The sequence below is a fragment of the Tursiops truncatus genome, chromosome 9 (genome assembly GCF_011762595.2).
Source record: "Tursiops truncatus isolate mTurTru1 chromosome 9, mTurTru1.mat.Y, whole genome shotgun sequence".
Taxonomy (NCBI): domain Eukaryota; kingdom Metazoa; phylum Chordata; class Mammalia; order Artiodactyla; family Delphinidae; genus Tursiops; species Tursiops truncatus.
The window spans coordinates 81402989-81426812 of NC_047042.1; the positions used below are offsets into that span (position 1 = coordinate 81402989).

Here is a 23824-nt window from a genome sequence, read left to right on the forward strand (position 1 = left end):
GCTGTGATTTGGTTTTCCCCCCACCATGCCCTTGAAGGTGCTCTGGCTCAAGTTAGCAGTGACGCCAAGTGGTAACCCAATTCCAGACACCTCCGCCAACCTGCAGGCTTTTATCGAGACCTAGAGATTCTGCCTCTTTCAAAATCTCTCTTCTCGGAACTTCATTACAATTGCTATTGTTCTTTGTTCAACTCTGAGAGAGTGCTTTGTTCAACTCTGGAATATTAAGATAACAGTCTTTCTGCCTTCATTTTCCTTCCCTCTGATTCTTTCTCTGTATGCTCTCAGATGTTTTTGAGATATAATGTCGTTTTTTTCCCCTGGCTCAGTATTACTGCCAGATACTTCAGTGATTCCTCATTAGCGCTGGACAAATTTAAATGCCTTAGCCTGGGTTACAATCCCATTTGTGATTTGACTTTTAGTCTTCTCTTACTGAACCCCTTCTGGGATGCTAAGTCCCAACCCTGAGGAAGTGTTCGGGTCTCCTAACAGGCCACCTGAGTCCTGCCTGCTCATGCCTTGGCTCAACTGCCTCCTCCAGCGGAAGCTCCGTCTCCTCCTTGTGCCCTGGTGATTCATCCTCTGGAGAAGTCACACCTGACATCACCTTTCATCATCCATTTTTTGTGCTGTCACCCTATTCCATGTTTATATGTCTCTATACTTGGTGTCGGCTCCTTGAGGGGAGGGACATCTGTGTTTTTCTTCCTCGTCAGTGCCTGACACAAAGCAGGTGTACAGTGAATAATGAGGAAAAGAACCCGAGCGTCTCCTTTTGTGGATCAGTGGATTGTGGAATGTAGCATTACTTTCTCTGTGGCTTTCTGTTGTTTTGGAGCATGTCTAGTTTTGTCACATTCAAACAGAGTCAAGGACATGATTGCTTATTTGCTTCCCTTTGTATCACTGTTCCAAATATCATGCACTTGATTATTCTCCGCCTTCTTTCATATCTGCTTTCAGAGAAACTTAGCTCTCTCCTAAGTCCCGTGACAATAAAAGTAGCTCTGCTGTGTGTCCCCAACCATACTGTCCTGTTCCAGCCTAATCCCCAGCATCGCCTAGCTACTCTACGCAGCCTAGATAACTGCATTGATGGGCACTGTGGGAATTATATATTTATTTCCCACAGATTTCTTGAGCTCTCATTGTACGTGAAGCTGTATGTTGGTTTCATGTGAAATACAGAAATGAATGTCACAGTCGTTCTACATTCAGTGGAGCTTTTGAAAGTTGGGGTGGTGGCGTGGTTGCAGCAGAGAGGGATTAATTACATGCGCAGGTGGGGCAGTGGGATGATCGAGCACTGGGCCAAGTACAAAAGTAGCTAGCTTTGAGGGTTTACATTGTTGTGGGATTTAATCTTGTTTCAGTAGTTTAGGAGTCTACCTGGTGCAAAGAAAAGATGGGAATTAAAATTCCATTTGTTGTGGTAGACACCAGAACCTTGCATGGGTCTGGGAGTGGAGAGCAAGCTGCTAGATCACCTGCCATTGGGCATTCTAAAGGGAAGAGGCAGTTTTGAGTCTCAGCTACTTAACAGCCATTGCTTCCTAGGTGGAGCTCTGGCACATCATTTGACCGACCAGTGATTCTTCCCATTGGGTCATTGTGCCCCTAATGTGATGAACGCTTTGAGTCAGTTTCTGTATACGTTGAGTTGTTCTGGGAGGCTCTGCTGGGATGGCCTTCCCCATTAGGTAGCCTTCTGCTGGCTGTGCTCTGTGTGGACACCTGCACAGGATTCTCTCCTGGAGTGCTCTGTTGCCCTCGGCAGGAATGATGCGGTCACTTGCTTTCCTGAATCTTCTAATCGCCTCTCTTCATAGCTCGTATCTTGTCCATTTATTGAATTTGCCTGACTCCGGATGGAACACAACTTGAGAAGGCTGGAATATTAAAGAAGCTAGGTTACCTTTCTCTAGGATAAGGTGTATGTCCTTTTCAGGACCTCCAGTGTAGCTTTCTCTTATGGCCCAGTGACTGACCAGCTGTAAAACATGAGGTCCTGAGACAAGGGTGCTCCTTCCTCAAGCCTTAAAAGCTTTTAGTAATTCTGCCTAGTCGGTAGAAGTTGGAGGTTTCCCCGCAGGGGTTAGCTATTTCCTTGTGAACTGACCCTTGATAAATGAATTTTTACCGAAGTCTTGGCTTCCTTTAGGAGTACTTTGTTTTGTCAGAGCTTTACATTTAGGAAAGCAATGTTTTACTGAATTTTAGGTATTAGTGTATTCCTCAAAACTGAAGCCTAGACATTAGATCTATAGCTGAGGATGTTTTTAGAGTAAGTGGGTCACTAAGGTGATAAAAATGTGTGAGGCTGTGTTAATTGGTTTAGTGCTGTTTCTGTGATGTGGCTGGTAGTTGGGCTCATTATCAGTCATCATACTCTTTGGTCACAGTATCTGTTTTCATTATTATGAATGAGGAGAGGGGTAGAAATGGGAGATTAAAATGTGGTGAACTCCATATTGCCATTGAGTGATTGGCTCTTTTGCTTGTTGGCTCTTTGAAGAGAGCGCATTAGATGAATGAGGATAAGCTTGTTTTTGTGTCTTCAAGAGCACTTACTCAGGATTAGTTCTTCCTAGAACTATCCACAGTTGTCGTTGTCTAACAGTACTGGTTTTGTGAATACCAGCCCAGTGGGTTGGTAGACTGCCACATTTAAACTGGCTTCTGGTTTCTGGGAAGTCATGGATGTTTTTCTTCTAGAAAAGCTTCTTGGCTAACCCCATGGAATAATCTTCATGGACTGAAAAGGTTGGCAGGCGCTTCCTTTTCAGGTCGCTGATATACTGTTTTGCCTTTACTATGTGTAGTCCATGTTCTGTGGCTCCAATTGGTGATAGGTACCACTCTGCCCTTCTATACGCTGTATTGTTCCTGCACACGAACTTCTGCAGATCATGTACTCCTTGAGCTCTTACCCTCTCCTTCCTCATTTCTGTTCTAAGGGAACTTGGGGCACTGAGCTAGGTCCAGACTGTAAATTCAAGTGCTAGTGACCACTGACTATGACGGTGCTGCTTCAGAGGAGACATCTCCCTTTGTCTGTACCATCCCAAAGTGATGGGGTAAAACCATCCCTTTGCACAGTATCTTTTTATATATATATATATATTTTTTATTTTTTATTTTTATTTTTGGCTGCTTTGGGTCTTCCTTGCTGCGCGCAGGCTTTCTCTAGATGTGGAGAGCGGGGGCTACTCTTCATTGTGGTGTGCGGGCTTCTCATCGCTGTGGCTTCTCTCATTGAGGAGCACGGGCTATAGGTGCGTGGGCTTCAGTAGTTGCAGCTCGCAGGCTCTAGAGCGCAGGCTCAGTAGTTGTGGCGCACGGGCTTAGTTGCTCCGTGGCACATGGGATCTTCCCAGAACAGGGATCAAACCCATGTCCCCTGCATTGGTAGGCGGATTCTTAACCACTGCACCACCAGGGAAGTCCCTGCACAGTATCTTGAGATCACATGCAGACTCTGTACCCATTGTGGATGTGTGGCTCACTCCTTGTATCTGGGTCTTTAATGAGGGACAGGGAAGAACCACCATTGCCAAGCTGATCCCTTACCAGCTAGACAGTAGACAGTAGACAGCAGACAGCTAGAGAGTAGACAGTGATGGGGGTGATGGAGGGGTGGGCATGGGGGGAACTCCTAGTGCTGGTGTCTGGGAAACCATGGTGCCTGTTTTTAGGGCTTGTGCTAGTTAAACCAACTGTTCGACCTGCCTTTTTTAGGAGACCCCTAAGCGTATGATCCATGTTGTGTATGTTTCATTTTTATATTCTCCTCAAGGCCTAGTGCATGGCCAGGCTATTGAAGGAGTGAAGTTGCTTGGATGTTGATTGTGCCGTGTGAGAACTGCCTAGTTCTTGAACACATTTATTTTATCTTTCAGCCCTGGGCATTTCCTGCTCGAGAGTTCCTTCGGAAGAAGCTGATTGGGAAGGAAGTCTGCTTCACGATAGAAAACAAGACTCCCCAGGGGCGAGAGTATGGCATGATCTACCTTGGAAAAGGTGAGTACCAAGGGGGAAAGGTACTCATTTTTCTCCAAGTCTGAAGTTCCTCCAAAGACTGGTTTTCATCTGGCGGAGGTCGCTCTGGGAGTGTTGGCTGTAGGTCTCATTGGAAGTGCACAGAGCTCGTGGCATGTAGGTGCCCTGGTACTCCTGCTCCTAGTTTACTCCTGTGCCCGATTTCCTGGCTTGGTTTAGGTGTGCGTGTAAGCGTAGAATTATTTTCCCCTGTATTTAGGCTGTCAGCCTGTGGAACTCATTGGCTCTGTGCTTCTAGGTCAGAGTGCTAATTGAATTCCTATAGATTTCCTATTGCATCTTCTATTTGCTTTATCTGTCTTGTGGTTTTTCTTCTCCTCCTGGGGGCTCTCTTTAGGAAAGGACGATTTGTTTAGGGCTTGTGGTTTTCTGTAAGCCACATGACTTGGAATGGAATGGAAAGAACACAGGCTTTAGAGTGGTGTAGGTGTGGATTCCTGGCTCTTCTACCATGTACTCTTACTTAACCCGTAACTGAACCTTTCTAAGCCCTAGTTTCATTTGTAAGTTATACAGAGAGTTTAAAGAGATGGTGTGTGTAAAGCATCTCGCTCCAGCACAGAGAATGCACTCAATAAATATGTGTGTGTGCCTGTTGTTTAGCTGGGCCAGATAGCTTATAGGATATTAGGTGTTCTGGTCTTTTTTCATTAGGTAGAGGGAGAGTGAGATTGCACAATGGAGTTTGAACAGAAATAGGACATTGAAAGAATGGTAGAATGTTTTCCATAAAGCAGTCAGATGAACAGGAACACTTATATTCATCTGGATTATTTGGGAGCAGACACCTTTTAAAGTTTCCTGTGATTCTTGATAAACTAGCCTTCTAACTGAGCTGCTTTAGATAATCTATTTGCCTTGGGTGACTAGTAAGCTGGAAGTAAGCAAGCAGGGTATATGATAAGGCTAACAATATTCTTTTAGGATTCTGATTTTAAGTGTAGAGGTCTTAGACAAGTGAGTTGTGGATGACCTTGGAGCCTTCTTGTCCAATTTACCCAGTAGAGAAACAGCCCTTTTAGCAAATGGCTATCTGCATCCTGATTGGGAAATTATAGAAATAATATGGAATCTTTTCAAAAAGAGAAGTAAATAAATTTGCCTTTTACCCATAATTCAAATAATATAGTAGGTAATAAAACACTTAAGCATTATTGTTGGAGGGCTACTGGCTAGAAAGAATGTAAGACAAATAGAAGTATACTGTCTTCAAAATGCAATTGTTCGAGAATTTCATTACCCAAAATAATACAATTCTGTAAGAGCTGGTCAATCTTCTGTTACCGGACAAGAGACCTCACTGGACTATAGAACATTTTTTTGGTACAGATATCTCTATGGAGAGACCGCCTGTAAGTGTTCATTTAAATAGCCTTAGTCTCCAACTATAAAAAAGTCTATTTAAGGTAAGAGGAGCTGACATTTAAAATTTAAAGTTGTTTTTAGAAAGTTTGTTTTTCAAACTGACGCAAATTACAGAGTGGATGTAATTTAGCATGTTAACGTACTAGTGTGTTTAATAGAATCTGGCGCATAGGAGGTGATTGATAAATAATTACCGAAAGGGGCTTCCCTGGTGGCGCAGTGGTTGAGAGTCCGCCTGCCGATGCAGGGGACACGGGTTCGTGCCCCGGTCTGGGAAGATCCCACGTGCCGCGGAGCGGCTGGGCCCGTGAGCCATGGCCGCTGAGCCTGCATGTCTGGAGTCTGTGCTCCGCAGCGGGAGAAGCCACAAAAGTGAGAGGCCCATGTACCGCAAAAAAAAAAAAAAAAAAAAAAAAATTACCGAAAGAATGATTGAAATCATCTACATCTTTCAGTTTTAAAGGCTTAAATGGCTTAAAGTTTAATATTTTCACTCAGATACTTTAACCAATTCTCACTATCAACTGTAATGAAACAGTGCCTTAGCTAATTAATTAGTGTTTATATATTTAGCCTATTTTATGGCTACTCTCTTTTTTGTCGTTTGTTTTTGTTTAGAAAAAAGATTTTCTTTTGCTATATGTAGATAGATAAAGAATTTATTTAAATATAGTTGATTTACAATATTGTGTTTCAGGTGTGTAGCTTCAGATTCTTTTCCACTATAGGTTATTATAAGATACTGAATATGGTTCCATGTGCTATACAGTAAATCCCTGTTGTTTATGTGGCTACTCTTTTTTTTTGCGGTACGCGGGCCTCTCACTGTTGCGGCCTCTCCGGCCACAACACAGGCTCCAGACGCACAGGCTCAGCGGCCGTGGCTCACAGGCCCAGCCGCTCTGCGGCATGTGGGATCTTCGGGGACCGGGGCACGAACCCGTGTCCCCCGCATCAGCAGGCGGACTCTCAACCACTGCGTCACCAGGGAAGCCCTGTGGCTACTCTTTTTATGATGGAGGAGAATGACAGAATTTGAGAGTTTGTGGTTAACCCAGAACTTATTAAAAAAAAGAGAGAGAGATGATTGATTAGTCTTCAACTTTTGGAGAAAATATAGTCACCCACCTGCTCTGAGTACCAGCCCCAATTGTGACTTGATCACAATCATACCTTGGTTAGTAATAAGCAAGCATCAGATCTTTTCCCTACACATTCCCTGTTTTCAGTATTCTATCCACCACATTTTGTTACCTTCTTTGGGAGTTTGGCCCAGAGAATTGTATTTTTTCTCCCTTTTGAAGGAGCAATGAACTCATTTAGAAGTGGGCCAGCCAGCAGCCCTTTCAAAGTGCTCCGTGCCAAGGAGCTGTCCAAGAGCTGTTGCGTTTGCTGTTGACTGGAGAGTTTATGGCTGTTCGCCTTGTTTGTACCAGGCCGTCGTTCTTTCTACCCCCGACCTCTTGGCACCTTACTGCGCAACTTTCCCCATCATTGTGGAGTCTTTCCTTTTGACTTTCCACTCTGTGGGATTATTCCTGTTGCTTCGAAAGAACCAATGTAATATTTACTGATGTCAGGTAGCTGTGTGTGTCTGTGTCGGGCCTCAGCAGTAACCTCAGTGGAAAGGTTCTTGTGATTCACGCTCAGCTTCAGAACCTGAACGTTCTTTGCGTGAACAGCATTCATCTCAACTTTTTTTTTTTTGGGCAGTAGGAACAGGGGCTTATGTGCTTCAGAAATTTGGACAGGGCTAATGGCAAGGCATTTAGGTTGAGTTTGGGGGTGGTATGTAAACTTGTTGTTGCTTGTGGAAGTCTGTGTATAGTGTACTGAATACATAAACCTTAGAGAATTTTATTCTATGCTGATGTTACCTATCAGCTAGACTGCTGTGTTTCAGTTTATCTAGGAGCTTGTTCTCTGCTGTATTAAAGATTTTTATGTGGTGATTCCCTCATAGCTGTCTTCTTTTATCATTTTGGCTGACAAGCAGGGATTTAAGAGAATACAGAGCGCCTAAAAGCTTTTTCAGTAGCGTGGAAATGCAATTAATGTTTCAAGTGCTCAGGGGGCGCCTAATCAGCTTGTGTTTTATGTTTCACTTCATTTTTCTTGCCTGCTCTGAAGGCTGCCGTGTGAGATTGGAAATCGAGATGCTGTCCCCCGCATCTCTGAGACTAGGAGAAAGTGTTTGTCAAATGGTGTGGCCTGCTTGTCTTGGTGGCCTCTTGGAGCAGAGAACAGGACATCGTGAGAGGAACTGGACTTGCCAGTGTGAAACATCGTAGGCAGTCCTAGGTGAATCTGTCTGACTGTCCAGGTGGGGAGGCTGCCTTTTGAATCTGTTGTGTGAATTCCTGCCGTGTGCTTGGCACTGCGCTTGGCGATTTACACACATTTAATTCTCACAAGAACCCATCTCGGCAGGTACTCTTCCCATTTTATAGATGAGTACGTGTATCAAGATGCTGAAAGACCTGTTAAGCGGCAGAATTTGCATTTGGTGCCAGGCCTCTCCTCCTTAGGTCAGTGTTAGTTATCCTTTCCTGGGCTGCTGCATGTGTCTTGCTTCCCTGTCAGTCTCCTGGAGTTCCTGAGATTGCCTTTGGCTGAGGAGATACACTAGAAAATTAGTCCAGAGAAGATTTATAGACCGCTGGGTCCTAGAGACTAGACATTTTGGGGGAGAAGAGGTTTTTTGGAAAACCCAACCCTACCTTGCTGCCTTGTCCCGTTCTCTGGCAACATCATTCCTTGAAGAGCTACGGGTGAAAGTGGTCCCATGAGAGCTCTCTTGCTATTGGAGATGGATTTAAACACAAGATTCACACCTCTTTTTTCCTCCTCAGATACCAATGGGGAAAACATTGCAGAATCTCTGGTTGCAGAGGGATTGGCCACCCGGAGAGAAGGCATGAGAGCGAACAAGTAAGTGTCCATTACTCTTCTCACTATCTGACTTCCTCTCACACCACAGTGAGAACTGGGGGAGTCGACTCTACACTGGCTTTGCTGCATTTTCATTCCTGCCCCCGACATAAAATAGGTAATATCTGGTGTTCTCATGGCTTCTAGGATATTCCTGCCCAGGTGTATGTGTGTATTTTTCTGAGCGAGGAGGTTACTCAGCATTCATTAATGGCATTTGATGTATGTAATTCAAAAATAGGCTTGGAGATGAAGCAGTGCTGTTCTTATACTCATAAGAATCAGTAGACTTATGCCTTACACCGTAGATATTGAGTTCCAGAGTATTTATCCATCCATCCCCAAATATTTATTGAGCATTTACTATATGCCAGGCTGTGTTCTCGACACTGTGAATATAGCAGTGAACAAAGACACTTAGCTTCTGCTAACAATTTAACAGGGAGACAGACAACAAACCAAACAACAAGTAGATGTACGATATTATATGAGGTACAGGGAATAAGTAAATGTAAAATAAAGCAGAGTGAATAAATCAAATTCCAAGCAAAATCTGCTGCTTGGAATCTAGCAAAACCGACAGGGGCTCAGTGGTTATGTCTTAAGGTCAGGGAAAATTTATCTCTGTCCAAAGCCTTTTAGGCCTGTTTCGGTTTATGGATCTGTATATACTTAAGTAATAGGTAAAATGTATTTGTTGTTAATGTCAGTGTGAACTCGTTAGAAATGATTTTTAGGTATGTAAGGTTTATAGTGCATATATCATATGTTAAGTTCACTCAGTAGGATGGGTTGCAGCTGGCTTTAATTAACACTTTAGTCTCAGAAAAGTGTAAACCACATCAGTAATTTGGAGGCTAAAGATACTGGGTTTTTTTGGCTGTTGTTGTTTGTTTTTTTAGTTTTATTTATTTATTTCATGAATTTTTGAATTTTATTTTATTCATTTCTTTATACAGCAGGTTCTTATTTATTATCCATCTTAAACACAACAGTGAATACATGTCAATCCCAATTGCCCGGTTCACGCCCCACCCCCCGCCCCCTGCCGCCCAAAACTTTCCCCCCTTGGTGTCCATACGTTTGTTCTCTACATCTGTGTCTCAGTTTCTGCCCTGCAAACCGGTTCATCTGTACCATTTTTCTAGATTCCACATATATGCATTAATATACGATATTTGTTTTTCTCTTTCTGACTTACTTCACTCTGTATGACAGTCTCTAGATTCATCCACATCTCTACAAACGACCCAATTTCGTTCCTTTTTATGGCTGAGTAATATTCCATTGTATATATGTACCAGATCTTCTTTATCCATTCGTCTGTCGATGGGCATTTAGGTTGCATCCATGACCTGGCTATTGTAAATAGTGCTGAAATGAACAGTGGGGCGCATGTGTCTTTTTGAATTATGGTTTTCTCTGGGTATATGCCCAGTAGTGGGATTGCTGGGTCATATGGTAATTCTATTTTTAGTTTTTTAAGGAACCTCCATACTCTTCTCCATAGTGGGTGTATCAATTTATTTTCCCACCAGCAGTGCAAGAGGGTTCCCTTTTCTCCACACCCTCTCCAGCATTTGTTGTTTGTAGATTTTCTGATGATGCCCATTCTAACTGGTGTGAGGTGATACCTCATAGTAGTTTTGATTTGCATTTCTCTAATAATTAGTGATGTTGAGCAGCTTTTCATGTGCTTCTTGGCCATCTGTATGTCTTTGGAGAAATGTCCATTTAGGTCTTCTGCCCATTTTTGGATTGGGTTGTTTGTTTTTTTGATATTGAGCTGCATGAGCTGCTTGTATATTTTGGAGATTAATCCTTTGTCCATTGCTTCATTTGCAAAAATGTTCTCCCATTCTGAGGTTGTCTTTTCATCTTATTTGTAGTTTCCTTTGCTTTGCAAAAGCTTTTAAGTTTCAGTAGGTCCCATTTGTTTATTTTTACTTTTATTTCCATTACTGTATGAAGTGGATCAAAAAGGATCTTGCTGTGATTTATGTCAAAGAGTGTTCTTCCTATGTTTTCCTCTAAGAGTTTTATAGTGTCCGGTCTTACATTTAGGTTTCTAATCCATTTTGAGTTTATTTTTGTGCAAGTGTTCTAAGTTCATTCTTTTACATGTAGCTGTCCAGTTTCCCAAGCACCACTTATTTAAGAGACTGTGTTTTCTCCATTGTATGTCCTTGCCTCCTCTGTCATAGATCAGTTGACCATAGGTGCATGGGTTTATCTGTGGGCTTTCTATCCTGTTCCATTGATCTATATTTCTGGTTTTGTGCCAGTACCATATTGTCTTGATTACTGTAGCTTTGTAGTATACTCTGAAGTCAGGGAATCTGATTCCTCCAGCTCTGTTTTTTTCCCTCAAGACTGCTTTGACTATTTGGGGTCTTTTGTGTCTCCATACAAATTTTAAGATTTTTTGTTCTAGTTCCGTAAAAAATGCCATTGGTAATTTGATAGGGATTGCACTGAATCTGTAGATTGTTTTGGGTAGTGTAGTCAGTTTCACAGTATTGATTCTTGCAGTCCCAAGTACATGGTATATCTCTCCATCTGTTTGTATCATCTTTAATTTCTTTCATCAGTGTCTTACAGTTTTCTCCATACAGGTCTTTTGTCTCCCTAGGTAGGTTTATTCCTGGGTATTTTATTCTTTTTGTTGCAGTGGTAAATGGGAGTGTTTCCTTAATTTCTCTTCCAGATTTTTCATCATTAGTGTATAGGAATGCAAGAGATTTCTGTGCATTAGTTTTGTATCCTGCAATTTTACCAAATTCATTGATTCGCTCCAGTAGTTTTCTGGTAGCATCTTTAGGATTCTCTATGTATAGTATCAGGTCATCTGCAGACAGTGACAGTTTTACTTCTTCTTTTCCAATTTGTATTCCTTTTATTTCTTTTTCTTCTCTGATTGCTGTGGCTAGGACTTCCAAAACTATGTTGAATAATAGTGGTGAGAGTGGACATCCTTGTCTTGTTCCTGATCTTAGTGGAAATGCTTTCCGTTTTTCACCATTGGGAATGATGTTTGCTGTGGGTTTGTCGTATATGGCCTTTATTATGTTGAGTTAGGTTCCCTGTATGCCCACTTCTGGAGATTTTTTTATCATAAACGGGTGTTGAATTGTGTCAAAAGCTTTTTCTGCATCTGTTGAGATGATCATATGGTTTTTATTCTTCAGTTTGTTAATATGGTGTATCACGTTGATTCATTTGCGTATATTGAAGAATCCTTGCATCCCTGGGATATATCCCACTTGATCATAGTGTATGATTCTTTTAATGTGTTGTTGGATTCTGTTTGCTAGTAATTTGTTGAGGATTTTTGCATCTATATTCATCAGTGATGTTGGTCTGTAATTTTCTTGTTTTTTAGTATCTTTGTCTGGTTTTGGTATCAGGGTGATGGTGGCCTCATAGAATGAGTTTGGGAGTATTTTTTCCTCTGCAATTTTTTGGAAGAGTTTGAGAAGGTTGGGTGTTAGCTCTTCTCTAAATATTTGACCTGTGAAGCCATCACCTGTGAAGCCATCTGGTTCTGGACTTTTGTTTGTTGGAATTTTTTTTTTTTTTTTTTTTTTTTTTTGTGGTATGCGGGCCTCTCGCTGTTGTGGCCTCTCCCGTTGTGGAGCACAGGCTCCGGACGCGCAGGCTCAGCGGCCATGGCTTACGGGCCCAGCCGCTCCGCAACATGTGGGATCTTCCTGGACCGGGGCACGAACCTGTGTCTCCTGCATGGGCAGGTGGACTCTCAACCACTGCGCCACCAGGGAAGCCCCTGTTGGAAGATTTTTAATCACAGTTTCAATTTCATTGCTTGCGATTGGTGTGTTTACATTTTCTATTTCTTCCTGGTTCAGTCTTGGAAGGTTATAACTTTCTAAGAATTTGTCCATTTCTTCCAGGTTCTCCATTTTATTGGCATAGAGTTGCTTGTAGTAGTCTCTTAGGATGCTTTGTATTTATGCGGTGTCTGTTTTAACTTCTTTTTCATTTCTAATTTTATTGATTTGAGTCCTCTACCTCTTTTTCTTGATGAGTCTGGCTAATGGTTTATCAATTTTGTTTATCTTCTCAAAGAACCAGCTTTTAGTTTTATTCATCTTTGCCCTTATTTTCTTTGTTTCTATTTCATTTATTTCTGTTCTGATCTTTGTGATTTCTTTCTTTCTGCTAACTTTGGCTTTTGTTTGTTTTTCTTTCTCTAGTTCCTTTAGGTGTAAGGTTAGATTGTTTATTTGAGATTTTTCTTGTTTCTTGAGGTAGGCTTGTATTCCTATAAACTTACCTCTTAGAACTGCTTTTGCTGCATCCCATAGGTTTTGGATCATCGTGTTTTCATTGTCTTTTGTCGCTAGGTATTTTTTTATTTCCTCTTTGATTTCTTCAATGATCTCTTGGTTATTTTGTAACTTATTGTTTAGCCTCCATGTGTTTGTGTTTTGTACGTTTTTTCCCCCTGTAATTGATTTCTAATCTCATAGCGTTGTGGTCAGAAAAGATGCTTGATATGATTTCAATTTTCTGAAATTTACTGATGCTTGATTTGTGACCCAAGATGTGATGTATCCTGGAGAATGTTCCATGCGAACTTGAGAAGAAAGTGTAATCTGTTGTTTTTGGATGGAATGTCCTCTAAATATCAATTAAATGTATCTGGTCTATTGTGTCTTTTAAAGGTGTGTTTCCTTATTAATTTTCTGTTTGGATCATGTCTATTTCCTCTTTTATGGCTGTTAGCAGTTGCCTTATGTATTGAGGTGCTCCTATGTTGGATGCATATATATTTATAATTGTTATATCTTCTTGGATTGATCCCTTGATCATTATGTAGTTTCCTTCCTTGTCTCTTGTAACATTCTTTATTTTAAAGTCTATTTTATCTGGTATGAGTATTGCTACTCCAGCTTTCTTTTGTCCATTTGCATGGAATATCTTTTTCCATCTCCTCACTTTCAGTCTGTATGTGTCCCTAGGTCTGAAGTCGTTCTCTTGTAGATAGCATATGTATGGGTCTTGTTTTTGTATCCATTCAGTGAGCCTGTGTCTTTTGGTTGGAGCATTTAATCCATTCACCTTTAAGGTAGTTATTGATATGTATATTCCTATTACCATTTTCTTAATTGTTCTGAGTTTGTTTTTGTAGGTCCTTTTCTTTTTGGTTTCCCACTTAGAGAAGTTCCTTTGGCATTTGTTGTAGAGCTCTTTTGGTACTGCTGAATTCTCTTAGCTTTTGCTTGTCTGAAAAGCTTTTGATTTCTCCATTGAATCTGAATGAGATCCTTGCCAGGTAGAGTAATCTTGGTTGTAGGTTCTTCCCTTTCATCCCTTTAAATATGTCCTGCCACTCCCTTCTGGCTTGTAGAGTTTCTGCTGAGAAATCAGCTGTTAACCTTATGGGAGTTCCCTTGTATGTTATTTGTTGTTTTTCCCTTGCTGCTATCGATAATTTTTCTTTGTCTTTAATTTTTGCCAATTGGATTACTATGTGTCTTGGCATGTTTCTCCTTGGGTTTATCCTGTACGGGACTCTCTGCGCTTCCCAGACTTGGGTGCCTATTTCCTTTCCCATGTTAGGAAGCTTTCGACTGTAATCACTTCAGGTGTTTTCTCGGGTCCTTTCTCTCTCTCTTCTCCTTCTGGGACCCCTATAATGCAAATGTTGTTGCGTTTAATATTGTCCCAGAGGTCTCTTAGGCTGTCTTCATTTCTTTTCATTCTTTTTTCTTTATTCTGTTCCATAGCAGTGAATTCCACCATTATGTCTTCCAGGTCACTTATCTGTTCTTCTGCCTCAGTTATTCTGCTATTGATTCCCTTCTAGTGTATTTTTCATTCCAGTTATTGTATTGTTCATCTCTGTTTGTTTGTTCTTTAATTCTTCTAGGTCTTTGTTAAGCATTTCTTGCATCTTCTTGATCTTTCTTTGCCTCCATTCTTTTTCCGAGGTCCTGGATCATCTTCACTGTCATTATTCTGAATTCTTTTTCTGGAAGGTTGCCTATCTCCACTTCATTTAGTTGTTTTTCTGGGGTTTTATCTTGTTCCTTCATGTGGTACGTAGCCCTCTGCCTTTTCATCTTGTGTGTTTTTCTGTAAATGTGTTTTTTTTCCCACAGGTTGCAGGATTGTAGTTCTTGCTTCTGTTGTCTGTCCTCTAGTGGATGAGGCTATCTCAGAGGCTTGTGCAAGTTTACTTATGGGAGGGACTGGTGGTGGGTAGAGCTGGTTGTTGCTCTGGTGGGCAGAGCTCAGTAAAACTTTAATCTGCTTGTCTGCTGATGGGTGGGGCTGGGTTCCCTCCCTGTTGGTTGTTTGGCCTGAGGTGACCCAACACTGGAGCTTACCCAGGCTCTTTGGTGGGGTTAATGGCGGACTCTGGAAGGGTTCACGCCAAGGAGTACTTCCCAGAACTTCTGCTGCCAGTGTCCTTGTCCTCACGGTGAGACATAGCCACCCCTCCGCCTCTGCAGGAGACCCTCCAACACTAGCAGGTAGGTCTGGTTCAGTCTCCTATGGGGTCACTGCTCCTTCCCCTGGGTCCCGATGCGCACACTACTTAGTGTGTACCCTCCATGAATGGAGTTTGTTTCCCCCAGTCCTCTTGACATCCTGCAATCAAATCTCGCTAGCCTTCAAAGTCTGATTCTCTAGGAATTCCTCCTCCTCCCGTTGCCAGACCCCAGGTTGGGAAGCCTGACATGGGGCTCAGAACCTTCACTCCAGTGGGTGGACTTCTGTGGTATAAGTGTTCTCCAGTTTGTGAGTCACCCACCCAGCAGTTATGGGACTTGATTTTATTGTGATTGTGCCCCTCCTACCATCTCATTGTGGCTTCTCCTTTGTTTTTGGATGTGGGGTATCTTTTTTGGTGAGTTCCAGCGTCTTCCTGTCGATGATTGTTCAGCAGTTAGTTGTGCTTTCGGTGCTCTCGCAAGACAGAGTGAGAATATGTCTTTCTACTCTGCCATCTTGAACCAATCCTGGCTTTTTTTAAAATTTTTTTAGTTTTTGACTGTACCACGCGGCTTGTGGGATCTTAGTTTCCTGACCAGGGATTGAACCTGGGACCATGGCAGTGAAGAGTCCTAACCACTGGACTGCCAGGGAACTCCCCAAAGATGCTGTTTAAATCATTAAATCCTTGTTGTATTATGACTGTAGCTGTAGAAGAAGCTTTAGATAAATCTTTGCATGAACTGTACCAATGATGGGGAGGAAGAAAGGCCAAAATGTACAGTTTGCCTCCTTCCTGCCTTCATAGGCTTTGTGGTCAAGTCATTCACCATATACTTCTTTGGTCCTTTATGATTCCAAAGAGTCGTTGGCTAGAGCTTATAATTGGGGTGTGAGCATGTGGGTATTTGTTGAATTCTGACATTTGTCTTAGGTCCTGATTTTGGAAGCACGCCAAAGTTGTGTCTTAAGGACAGTTGCTGGCATGATTACTGTTGCAGTGTTTTTTGGAATCCAGTTTGCAACCAGAATGAAGAATTTTTAAAAAACCCAAAGCAGTATTGTATCATCTCAACAAAGATATCTCCCCTGGAGTCCCAATCCTTTTTTCTCCAAAGTTGTCTTGATTTAAAGCCTTCGTTTCTCAGTTTCAATGTTTGCTTCTATCTCAAGCTACATTTTTTTTTCCCCTGTGGAATTCTGGCAGTAATTTTGGATCTCTAAAGTTGATGATTGTTTTTTTTTGTGGGGAGGAGGGAAAGAGCAGTACTGAGGATTTCTGGCTTGAGAAATTGTAGGTTAGGAGTCCCTGTTGAAAATCCCTACTGATCAAGGTGGGAGCTTCAGTTTCTGCAGAAGGCTGTTGATGGAACGAGGCGCTGACATCGTGGAAAGGCTTTCCAGGTTCACTTCAGCTCGGATACGTATGAGAGAGAGAAGAGCAGAGCCATTTCTGGGTTTGGTTGTTCTGGGTATTTTTTTGTTTTTGTTTTCCGGTCTGTCTACTGACTTTCTGGCTGCTCTTGTATGTAGTTTGGTTTCCTGTCTAATGAAGGAGTCTTCATCTTCAGACTGCTTTGCTTAGCTGGCCCTATTGAATGTGTAAGTAGTTTTGGGGTGACATTGTCTGTAATGGTGTTTGTTCTGCATTCCCCAGCTCTGTTCTGCAGACAACAGGGAGTAAGGGTGGTTCTTAGTCACTTTCCCTGCGCTGTGTCCTGCCGAGCTCTGCCCGGATTCTAGTTCCTGAATCTGGGGTGGTTAAATGAAGCTCTCCCTCCTGGAGCGGCTCCCTTCCGAGCCACCAGCTTGTTCTCTTGTAATCACTGATGGTGGCAGTACCGAGACGCGTGTTCTTTGGGTACTCTCATTAAATGCTGTTATGATTGAATCTTTTGTTTGAGGGAATAAGTCTGAAATCCAGAAGTTGCACTCATGATGGGTTTCTGTTTATAGGCCTGGGTCTGAAGCCACAGATGTGAAACAAACTCTTTGGTCTTTTCAAGGGGAGAAGTTGCTGAAGAAACCCAGAATCAAAGATGAGCCTGATATTTCTGTTGTGAATTCACTAACCACATGTGTTTATTATTTCTCATGTCCCAGTCCTGAGCAGAACCGGCTTTCGGAGTGTGAGGAGCAAGCAAAAGCAGCTAAGAAAGGAATGTGGAGTGAGGGGAATGGTTCACATACTCTCCGGGACCTCAAGTATACCATTGAGAACCCAAGGCACTTTGTGGACTCGCACCACCAGAAGCCTGTTAATGGTGAGGCTGTCGGGAAAAGACGGATGTGACTCGGTGATTTCTCTCTATCTGCTCTTGAGCTCCTTGAGGTTAATAAAAGCAATTCTGCTTTAGTGCCCAAGGGAAATTGTTAAGGGTAAAACAACACCCGGTATTTTGGAAGGGAGCTTGAATCCAGTTCATATAGGTTGCATCAGATGTATTTTGCTGAGGTTATTCCTTTGCGGCTACAAGCTAGTAAATTGCTGGTAATTTTGCACATGGGGGATCTTCCTATTTTCTCTAAAAGATGGCTACCTAAATACTGTCCCCAAAACGTCAAGGTAGACATGTGTATTCTGTATATAACGAAACACATATGCGTGTGCCCATGTGCGTGCATGCATACACACACACACACACACACACACACACACACACACACACATTCTGTATAGTTCTTGGTCCTACTTTGAGATCATATTAACTTACAGACTCAGTAAAATAAAATTATTACCAATCCTGAATTGTTGTTATTTTTTTGCCAGGCACTCAGTACACAGATAAGCTTTGTTATCTGTAAGCTAGGTTGCTTAGGTGTAAGCCATGAGGTCCCAGAAGGTTCAAAAGACGTAGACGTTGGTCTGAACCAAATCCCCCAGGAATAGTTTGGGCAGGAGTCTGTTGTGTGAACACTCGTGATGTGCCGGTGCTTTGTCACTTCTTGGAGGGAGGCTTTCTTGGGGTTTGGGGGAGGGGAACTGCATTCTGGGCAGTTTGTTTGGGCATTGTTTATCCTCGGCATGACTTTTGCTATGACTCAAGGCGTTTGTTCTGTCATGCAGCTATCATCGAGCACGTGAGGGACGGCAGTGTGGTCAGGGCCCTGCTCCTGCCTGACTACTACCTGGTCACGGTCATGCTGTCAGGGATCAAGGTCAGATCATACATTGGGCTACAGGGTGGTGATAGGGTTTGTGGAAGCGTTCAGTGACAGACTCTTCTACTTGGGGACTTCGTATGTACTGTTTCTTTCTTGTATGGGCTGTTAACATTGACTAGAGTACTTTAAACTTTGCAGTTGGACAGTTCTAATTAGATCAAATAAGACGTTATTTTTTAAGTACTCAGGGTCTGTTTGGAGTGGGCTGTGCTGAGATTGTTGAAACCTAGGGAGGAGGGGATGGGAGGCTCTGAAGTTTGTTGAGTGTGGCTTGTCAGTATAAAATACCCATTTTGATTAAAGAGATAATCAGGGATTTAAAGCGAGGCATTGGTGAATCTCTACTTGGCAAGGGGTCATTTTCAAGTATTGATATAATTAAGATGATTTTCCCCATGGTAACATGAGTTTTGTTTGCTTTACCAAAAAGTGTGGGATGACGATATCTCTAGTTGCATTTTATCAGTATGCTTTAAAAAGGGTTGGAAGACCTGATTTGAGACCTTTCCAAGCTCAGTTTTGTGGGGTTTGTGCTTTTTGGACGGTTCCCTGTGGCCTGAGCGAGCCCAGCACTCACATTAGGCTGCGTCACCCACTCGCCTTACTTTTGCTTTAGTGCCCAACTTTTCGACGGGAAGCAGATGGCAGTGAAACACCAGAACCTTTTGCCGCAGAAGCCAAATTTTTCACCGAGTCTCGACTGCTTCAGAGAGATGTCCAGATCATTCTGGAGAGCTGCCACAACCAGAACATTCTGGGTACCATCCTTCATCCAGTGAGTGTGCCTATGCAGACTGGGCCATGTGGGGTGTGTGTGTGTGGGGTTCCACTTGGGGTTTGAAGAGCTGTAGTTTGCTTTTCTTCTTCCCCTGTATATTCTTGAGCCACTGAAATATCTTGGCAGGATTATAATCTACTGATTTTGAGACCTTTTCTAGGGGGTTATCAGTTACCTGATAGAATTGGACAAATCTGCAACTTTGTACTTTTAGAAAACTCATCTCAGTTGTTACTGGGTTTGTAAGGGGAGGAAGGACTCTAGCACTTATTTTCCCAAGGGCTGGTCCTAAAGCTTGCCAATAAGAAAGGTGGGAGGTTGCCACATCAGTGAGAAGTGGTGATGAAGCTTCTGGATGGGATTGGTGAGTTTTGTATGCAGGTCTAGAAGTTAGCTATGTGGGGTTTTGGTAGAACTCTGAAGAGGAAACCATTCTATGGAAAAACTGTTCCAGGCCTTATCCAGTTACTGCCTAACTCTGCTTTTGAGTAGGAACCAGGTTCTTTAAGTTCTTGTAGTTCTGACTATTGGGAGTTTTACTCTGTTGTATACTTTGGTAGGTGGGGTATTCTTGGATGGGAAATGACTTTGTTTTTTAGCACCCAAGTTTAAGTAGATTTTCATTATTGTAACCTCTATCCAATACAGAATAAACTATTGTTACTCTTTGGCTAAAGAATTCTTCCATGATGGCAGTTGTGGAAGGCTGGGAGGCTTGGTTTGGAATGTGCCAAGGTCATGTCTGTTTCTTCTGGAGCGCTAGCTGTCTGCCAGAGCCCTGCCAGATGGCTCTGTGTCACAGTAGAATGTGAATTGCAATTCACTGGGCAAAATGTAACTTAAGTTATCCCTTACTCAGCCTGTTCTTTAGCTTTCCCCTTATGAAAAGGGGAGTAAGTGCTGATCTCAGGGAAGGAAATAATAGGTATAATCTCTACTGAAGATTAACATCCTCAGCCCACAAGAAGAGCTATTGAAATGTCAATTCCATTCAATGCCACTAACATTTATCCTACCCCTGTTAAGTGAGAGTTACTGTGCTGGGTGTTGTGGGATGTGAAGCCAAGGCTGTTGAAAGGAGTCGCAGAGCAGCATCTCCCCTCTTATGGCTGATTTCTTAATGAGAGAAATGGCTCTTCTTTTTTTTTTTTTAAACTGCAAAGTAGACTGTGGCAATGTTAATCATGTCAGAAGTCTAGAGAAACAGATTCTCTTGCAATAGAATCTAATCTATGCCTGCTTTCTCACGTGCCTCGTTTTTCAGAATGGCAACATCACAGAGCTCCTCCTGAAGGAAGGTTTTGCCCGCTGTGTGGATTGGTCGATTGCAGTTTACACACGGGGTGCAGAAAAGCTGAGGGCGGCTGAGAGGTAAGGTCTGTCGGGGAAGCCTTCCAGCCAAGGATCTTGGTAGGGATCTTCAGGGGAAGAAATCTAGGGATCTTCTCTCACCCATCCATGTCAGTGTAAAGGATTAGGGAAATTCCAAAAGAGGCCAGGATCTCAGAGAGGAGTGGCTTACTTATAAGTCTCCAGGTTCAGTCTAATTCAGTGCTGTATACTAAGGGCCTAGATTTTTCACTCAGACATTATTCTTCACCTGACTTGCTTTTTTAGCGTTTTCAGTACACTGTTTCTCCAAGCCCATCACTTAAATTCCAGGTTTTAGGCATTTGAAATGAAATAAACTTGAGGCTTATTTGAGGACAGTGAAATAGCTTATCAGCTACTTCCCGACATACAGGCTGGAGCCAGGCATATGATGGAAAGATGGAGCCGGTGGGTCCCCAAACAGAACTATCCAATGTTGTTGTGAGGCCTGATGCCCTAATTTATCTAACAGTATGTTGTAGTTATAAATGCTAATGCAACTGTGAGGTGTTTTTGGCTAGGTGCCTCATGGTTAAAGCAGATGTAGCAATAACTGATTTCCAGGCAAATGCTAGTTGGATCTTGCCAAGATCAGTGGCTGTTTCAAAATGTTTCCAGGTATATAGGTGAACTTGATGTTCCTGATGGGGCAGATGGAAGAAAATGAAGCAGGTAGATGAATAGAGATGATGTTCTCAAAGTCCCAGCAACTGTCTCTCAGGATACATTTAGGTAGAAGGCCAGGACCATTAGTGACAACGTTCCACTCAAGCCTGTGTGGCTTATTTCAGAGTCGTAAGACTATAACGGTCTTGATAACTTCACATTTTTGCCTTTGAGGTGCACAGCTAGGAGATGTGCAAGAACGTGAATTAAATGACTGTGTTTCCCCTTTGCTAGCTCTTTTACAGCTTTCTGTACCTGTAAGCAGAAATACTTGGGATTTTTTGTCTGGGCCATTTGATATGGCCTGCCTGACAAAGGTAGACTGATTGAAAAAACACAATGGTTGTACAAATTGTCTAGTATTTTTATGTTCCACAGTTAAATTCAAAGGATACAATACCCTTACCAAGCACAGCGTTCCAGATACCTCTGATTATTTCATGATGCTCAATTTTTTTATTGTTGTTCAGAAGATCCTGTAAGTCTATTATTCTAAATTATTATTTTGGTTGGTAGTTCTTTTTGCATTAAGTTCCTGCCTCTCTCTGAAGAAAGTGAGTTACAGTGACAGTAGTTTCTACATGTTTTATAACATCTATAAGAGATTTTTAAGAGTGCTCATCATTAAAAAACAGGTTTAGACCAAGGAATGCAAATCATGTTTCAGTGATATGATTACTTGCCTGTTGTTTTGCATGCTGTGTTATAGACTTGCTTGCATTGTTGGTAAATCTGTATTGAAGTATTTCATGTGCTTTACAACTACTACATGCTGCTTTTAAAGGTTGCAATACTGTTTTCAGAAATAATAGTTTAATAGTCCCTTTCCCCTCCATCCATTTATTTCTCAATAAATACTTTGACAGTTTTTTACTGATATATAATATATGTGTGTGCATATATATATGATTAAAAAAAAATCTTTGCACGTATTCCCTTTCCCTCTCTTAATCTGACTCAAAAAAATGTCTCCTGGGCTTACTACTCTAAAACAAATTTCTGCCAGCATGATTTTTTACCTTTTGGCAGTGAAATTCTATTGGATTTTGGTCCATTTTTCATAATCATTAGTTGCACTAGAGTGACAATTTTGTTCTTGTTTTCCACATGGGCTTTGGGTTGCTGACAACCTTTTCATAATTCAAATGGAAATTGAGCGGGCCTATGCTTTTTAAAAAATATATTTGTTAGATGTGTGTGTTCTCCCTCCCATTTAAGAGAGTAGTTGCTCTGTGTTCGTCATTCCAGCGCCTGGCATTTAGTAATAGCTCAGGAGGTACTTGATAAGCCAAAAGAGCGAATTATTGAGGTGGACTTGTACTGTCCAGACTCAGAAAAGTGTACACCCAGACCTCAGCCTATCAGCCATGGGTTTATGGTATATATGCATCTTGGATAGTTCCAGTTGCTGTACAGTTTTTCTTGTGGCTGTCATGCTTTGTTCAGGTTTGATTGGCCGTTTCTGCTGGGTGCCTTGTCTATGAGATAGGGTAGGATTCTGTGCTGTTTGCTCCTGTGGTGATGGTGGATTCCATTGCTGACCTAGTCCATCTGAGTAATTTGCATCCTTGCTTTGTTGCCAGGTTTGCCAAGGAGCGCAGGCTGAGAATATGGAGAGACTATGTGGCTCCCACTGCTAATTTGGACCAAAAGGACAAGCAGTTTGTTGCCAAGGTGAGTCATTCTCAGCATCTGGAGATGCATTGTGGACGATGTCTAGTGATAATACAGAGCTCTGAATAATCAGTCAAGAGCTGAAGCATTTCTATTTTAGGCAAACCACTGCATGGCTTGCATGGATGTGTGTGCATGATTGCATGCACGTGTGTATTTATTGTAGCGGACTTAGAAACCATAAGAACTTAAATTTCTTGCCTTGAATTTGCATAACTTCACTAGAAGTTCATGGGTTAAAGTTGTAGACATTGACCCCTTGAAATCTCTCTCATATTCTGGAGGTTCTGTCCATTTAGCAAATGACATTCTCTTAGATTTCTCTTTTCTTTTTTTGGCCATGCTGCATGGCCTGTAGGATCTTAGTTCCCACCAGGGATTGAACCTGGGCCAATGGCAGTGAAAGCACTGAGTCCTAACCACTGGACTGCCAGGGAACGCCCTCTCTTAGATTTCTTATGCCCAAGTATATATGACTTCAAATTTCTCTCCTTTCTGTTTTGGGACTCTTGTGGATTTGAATTTTTTCTAATGTGATGTGTTTTGTGTTTTTTTTTTAATTTAATTTTATTTATTTTTTATACAGCAGGTTCTTATTAGTCATCCATTTTATACACATCAGTGTATACATGTCAATCCCAATTGCCCAATTTATCACAGCCCCCCCGTGGCTTCCCCGCCTTGGTGTCCATACGTTTGTTCTCTACATCTGTGTCTCTATTTCTGCCCTGAAAACCAGGTCATCTGTACCATTTTTCTAGGTTCCACATATATGCGTTAATATACGATATTTGTTTTTCTCTTTCTGACTTACTTCACTCTGTATGACAGTCTCTAGAAACATCCCCATCTCTACAAATGACCCAATTTCGTTCCTTTTTATGGCTGAGTAATATTCCATTGTATATATGTACCAGATCTTCTTTATCCATTCGTCTGTTGATGGACATTTAGGTTGCTTCCATGACCTGGCTATTGTAAATAGTGCTGCAGTGAACATTGGGGCGCATGTGTCTTTTTGAATTATGGTTTTCTCTGGGCATATGCCCAGTAGTGGGATTGCTGGGTCATATGGTAATTCTATTTTTAGTTTTTTAAGGGACCTCCATACTGTTCTCCATAGTGGCTGTATCAATTTACATTCCCACCAACAGTGCAGGAGAGTTCCCTTTTCTCCACACCCTCTCCAGCATTTGTTGTTTGTAGATTTTCTGATGATGCCCATTCTAACTGGTGTGAAGTGATACCTCATTGTAGTTTTGATTTGCATTTCTCTAATAATTAGTGATGTGTTTTATTGAGGGCTCTCCACTGATGTGTCCTGAGATGGATTTCTCTGATGTGAACTAG

At 42.0% G+C, this 23824-nt stretch overlaps 1 protein-coding gene across 2 annotated transcripts in view; it reads left to right on the plus strand.

The window, feature by feature from the left end:
* The window catches only part of SND1 (staphylococcal nuclease and tudor domain containing 1), a 417911-nt gene that overhangs the window by 35961 nt on the left and 358126 nt on the right, over window positions 1-23824 (plus strand). For both annotated transcript variants that reach the window (XM_073809898.1, XM_033863201.2), the window contains exons 3-9: window positions 3903-4023; window positions 8280-8358; window positions 16924-17084; window positions 17888-17979; window positions 18602-18760; window positions 20028-20134; window positions 22384-22474. In XM_073809898.1, the coding sequence (XP_073665999.1) occupies window positions 3903-4023; window positions 8280-8358; window positions 16924-17084; window positions 17888-17979; window positions 18602-18760; window positions 20028-20134; window positions 22384-22474 (810 nt within the window). The remainder of the gene's footprint in view (window positions 1-3902; window positions 4024-8279; window positions 8359-16923; window positions 17085-17887; window positions 17980-18601; window positions 18761-20027; window positions 20135-22383; window positions 22475-23824) is intronic.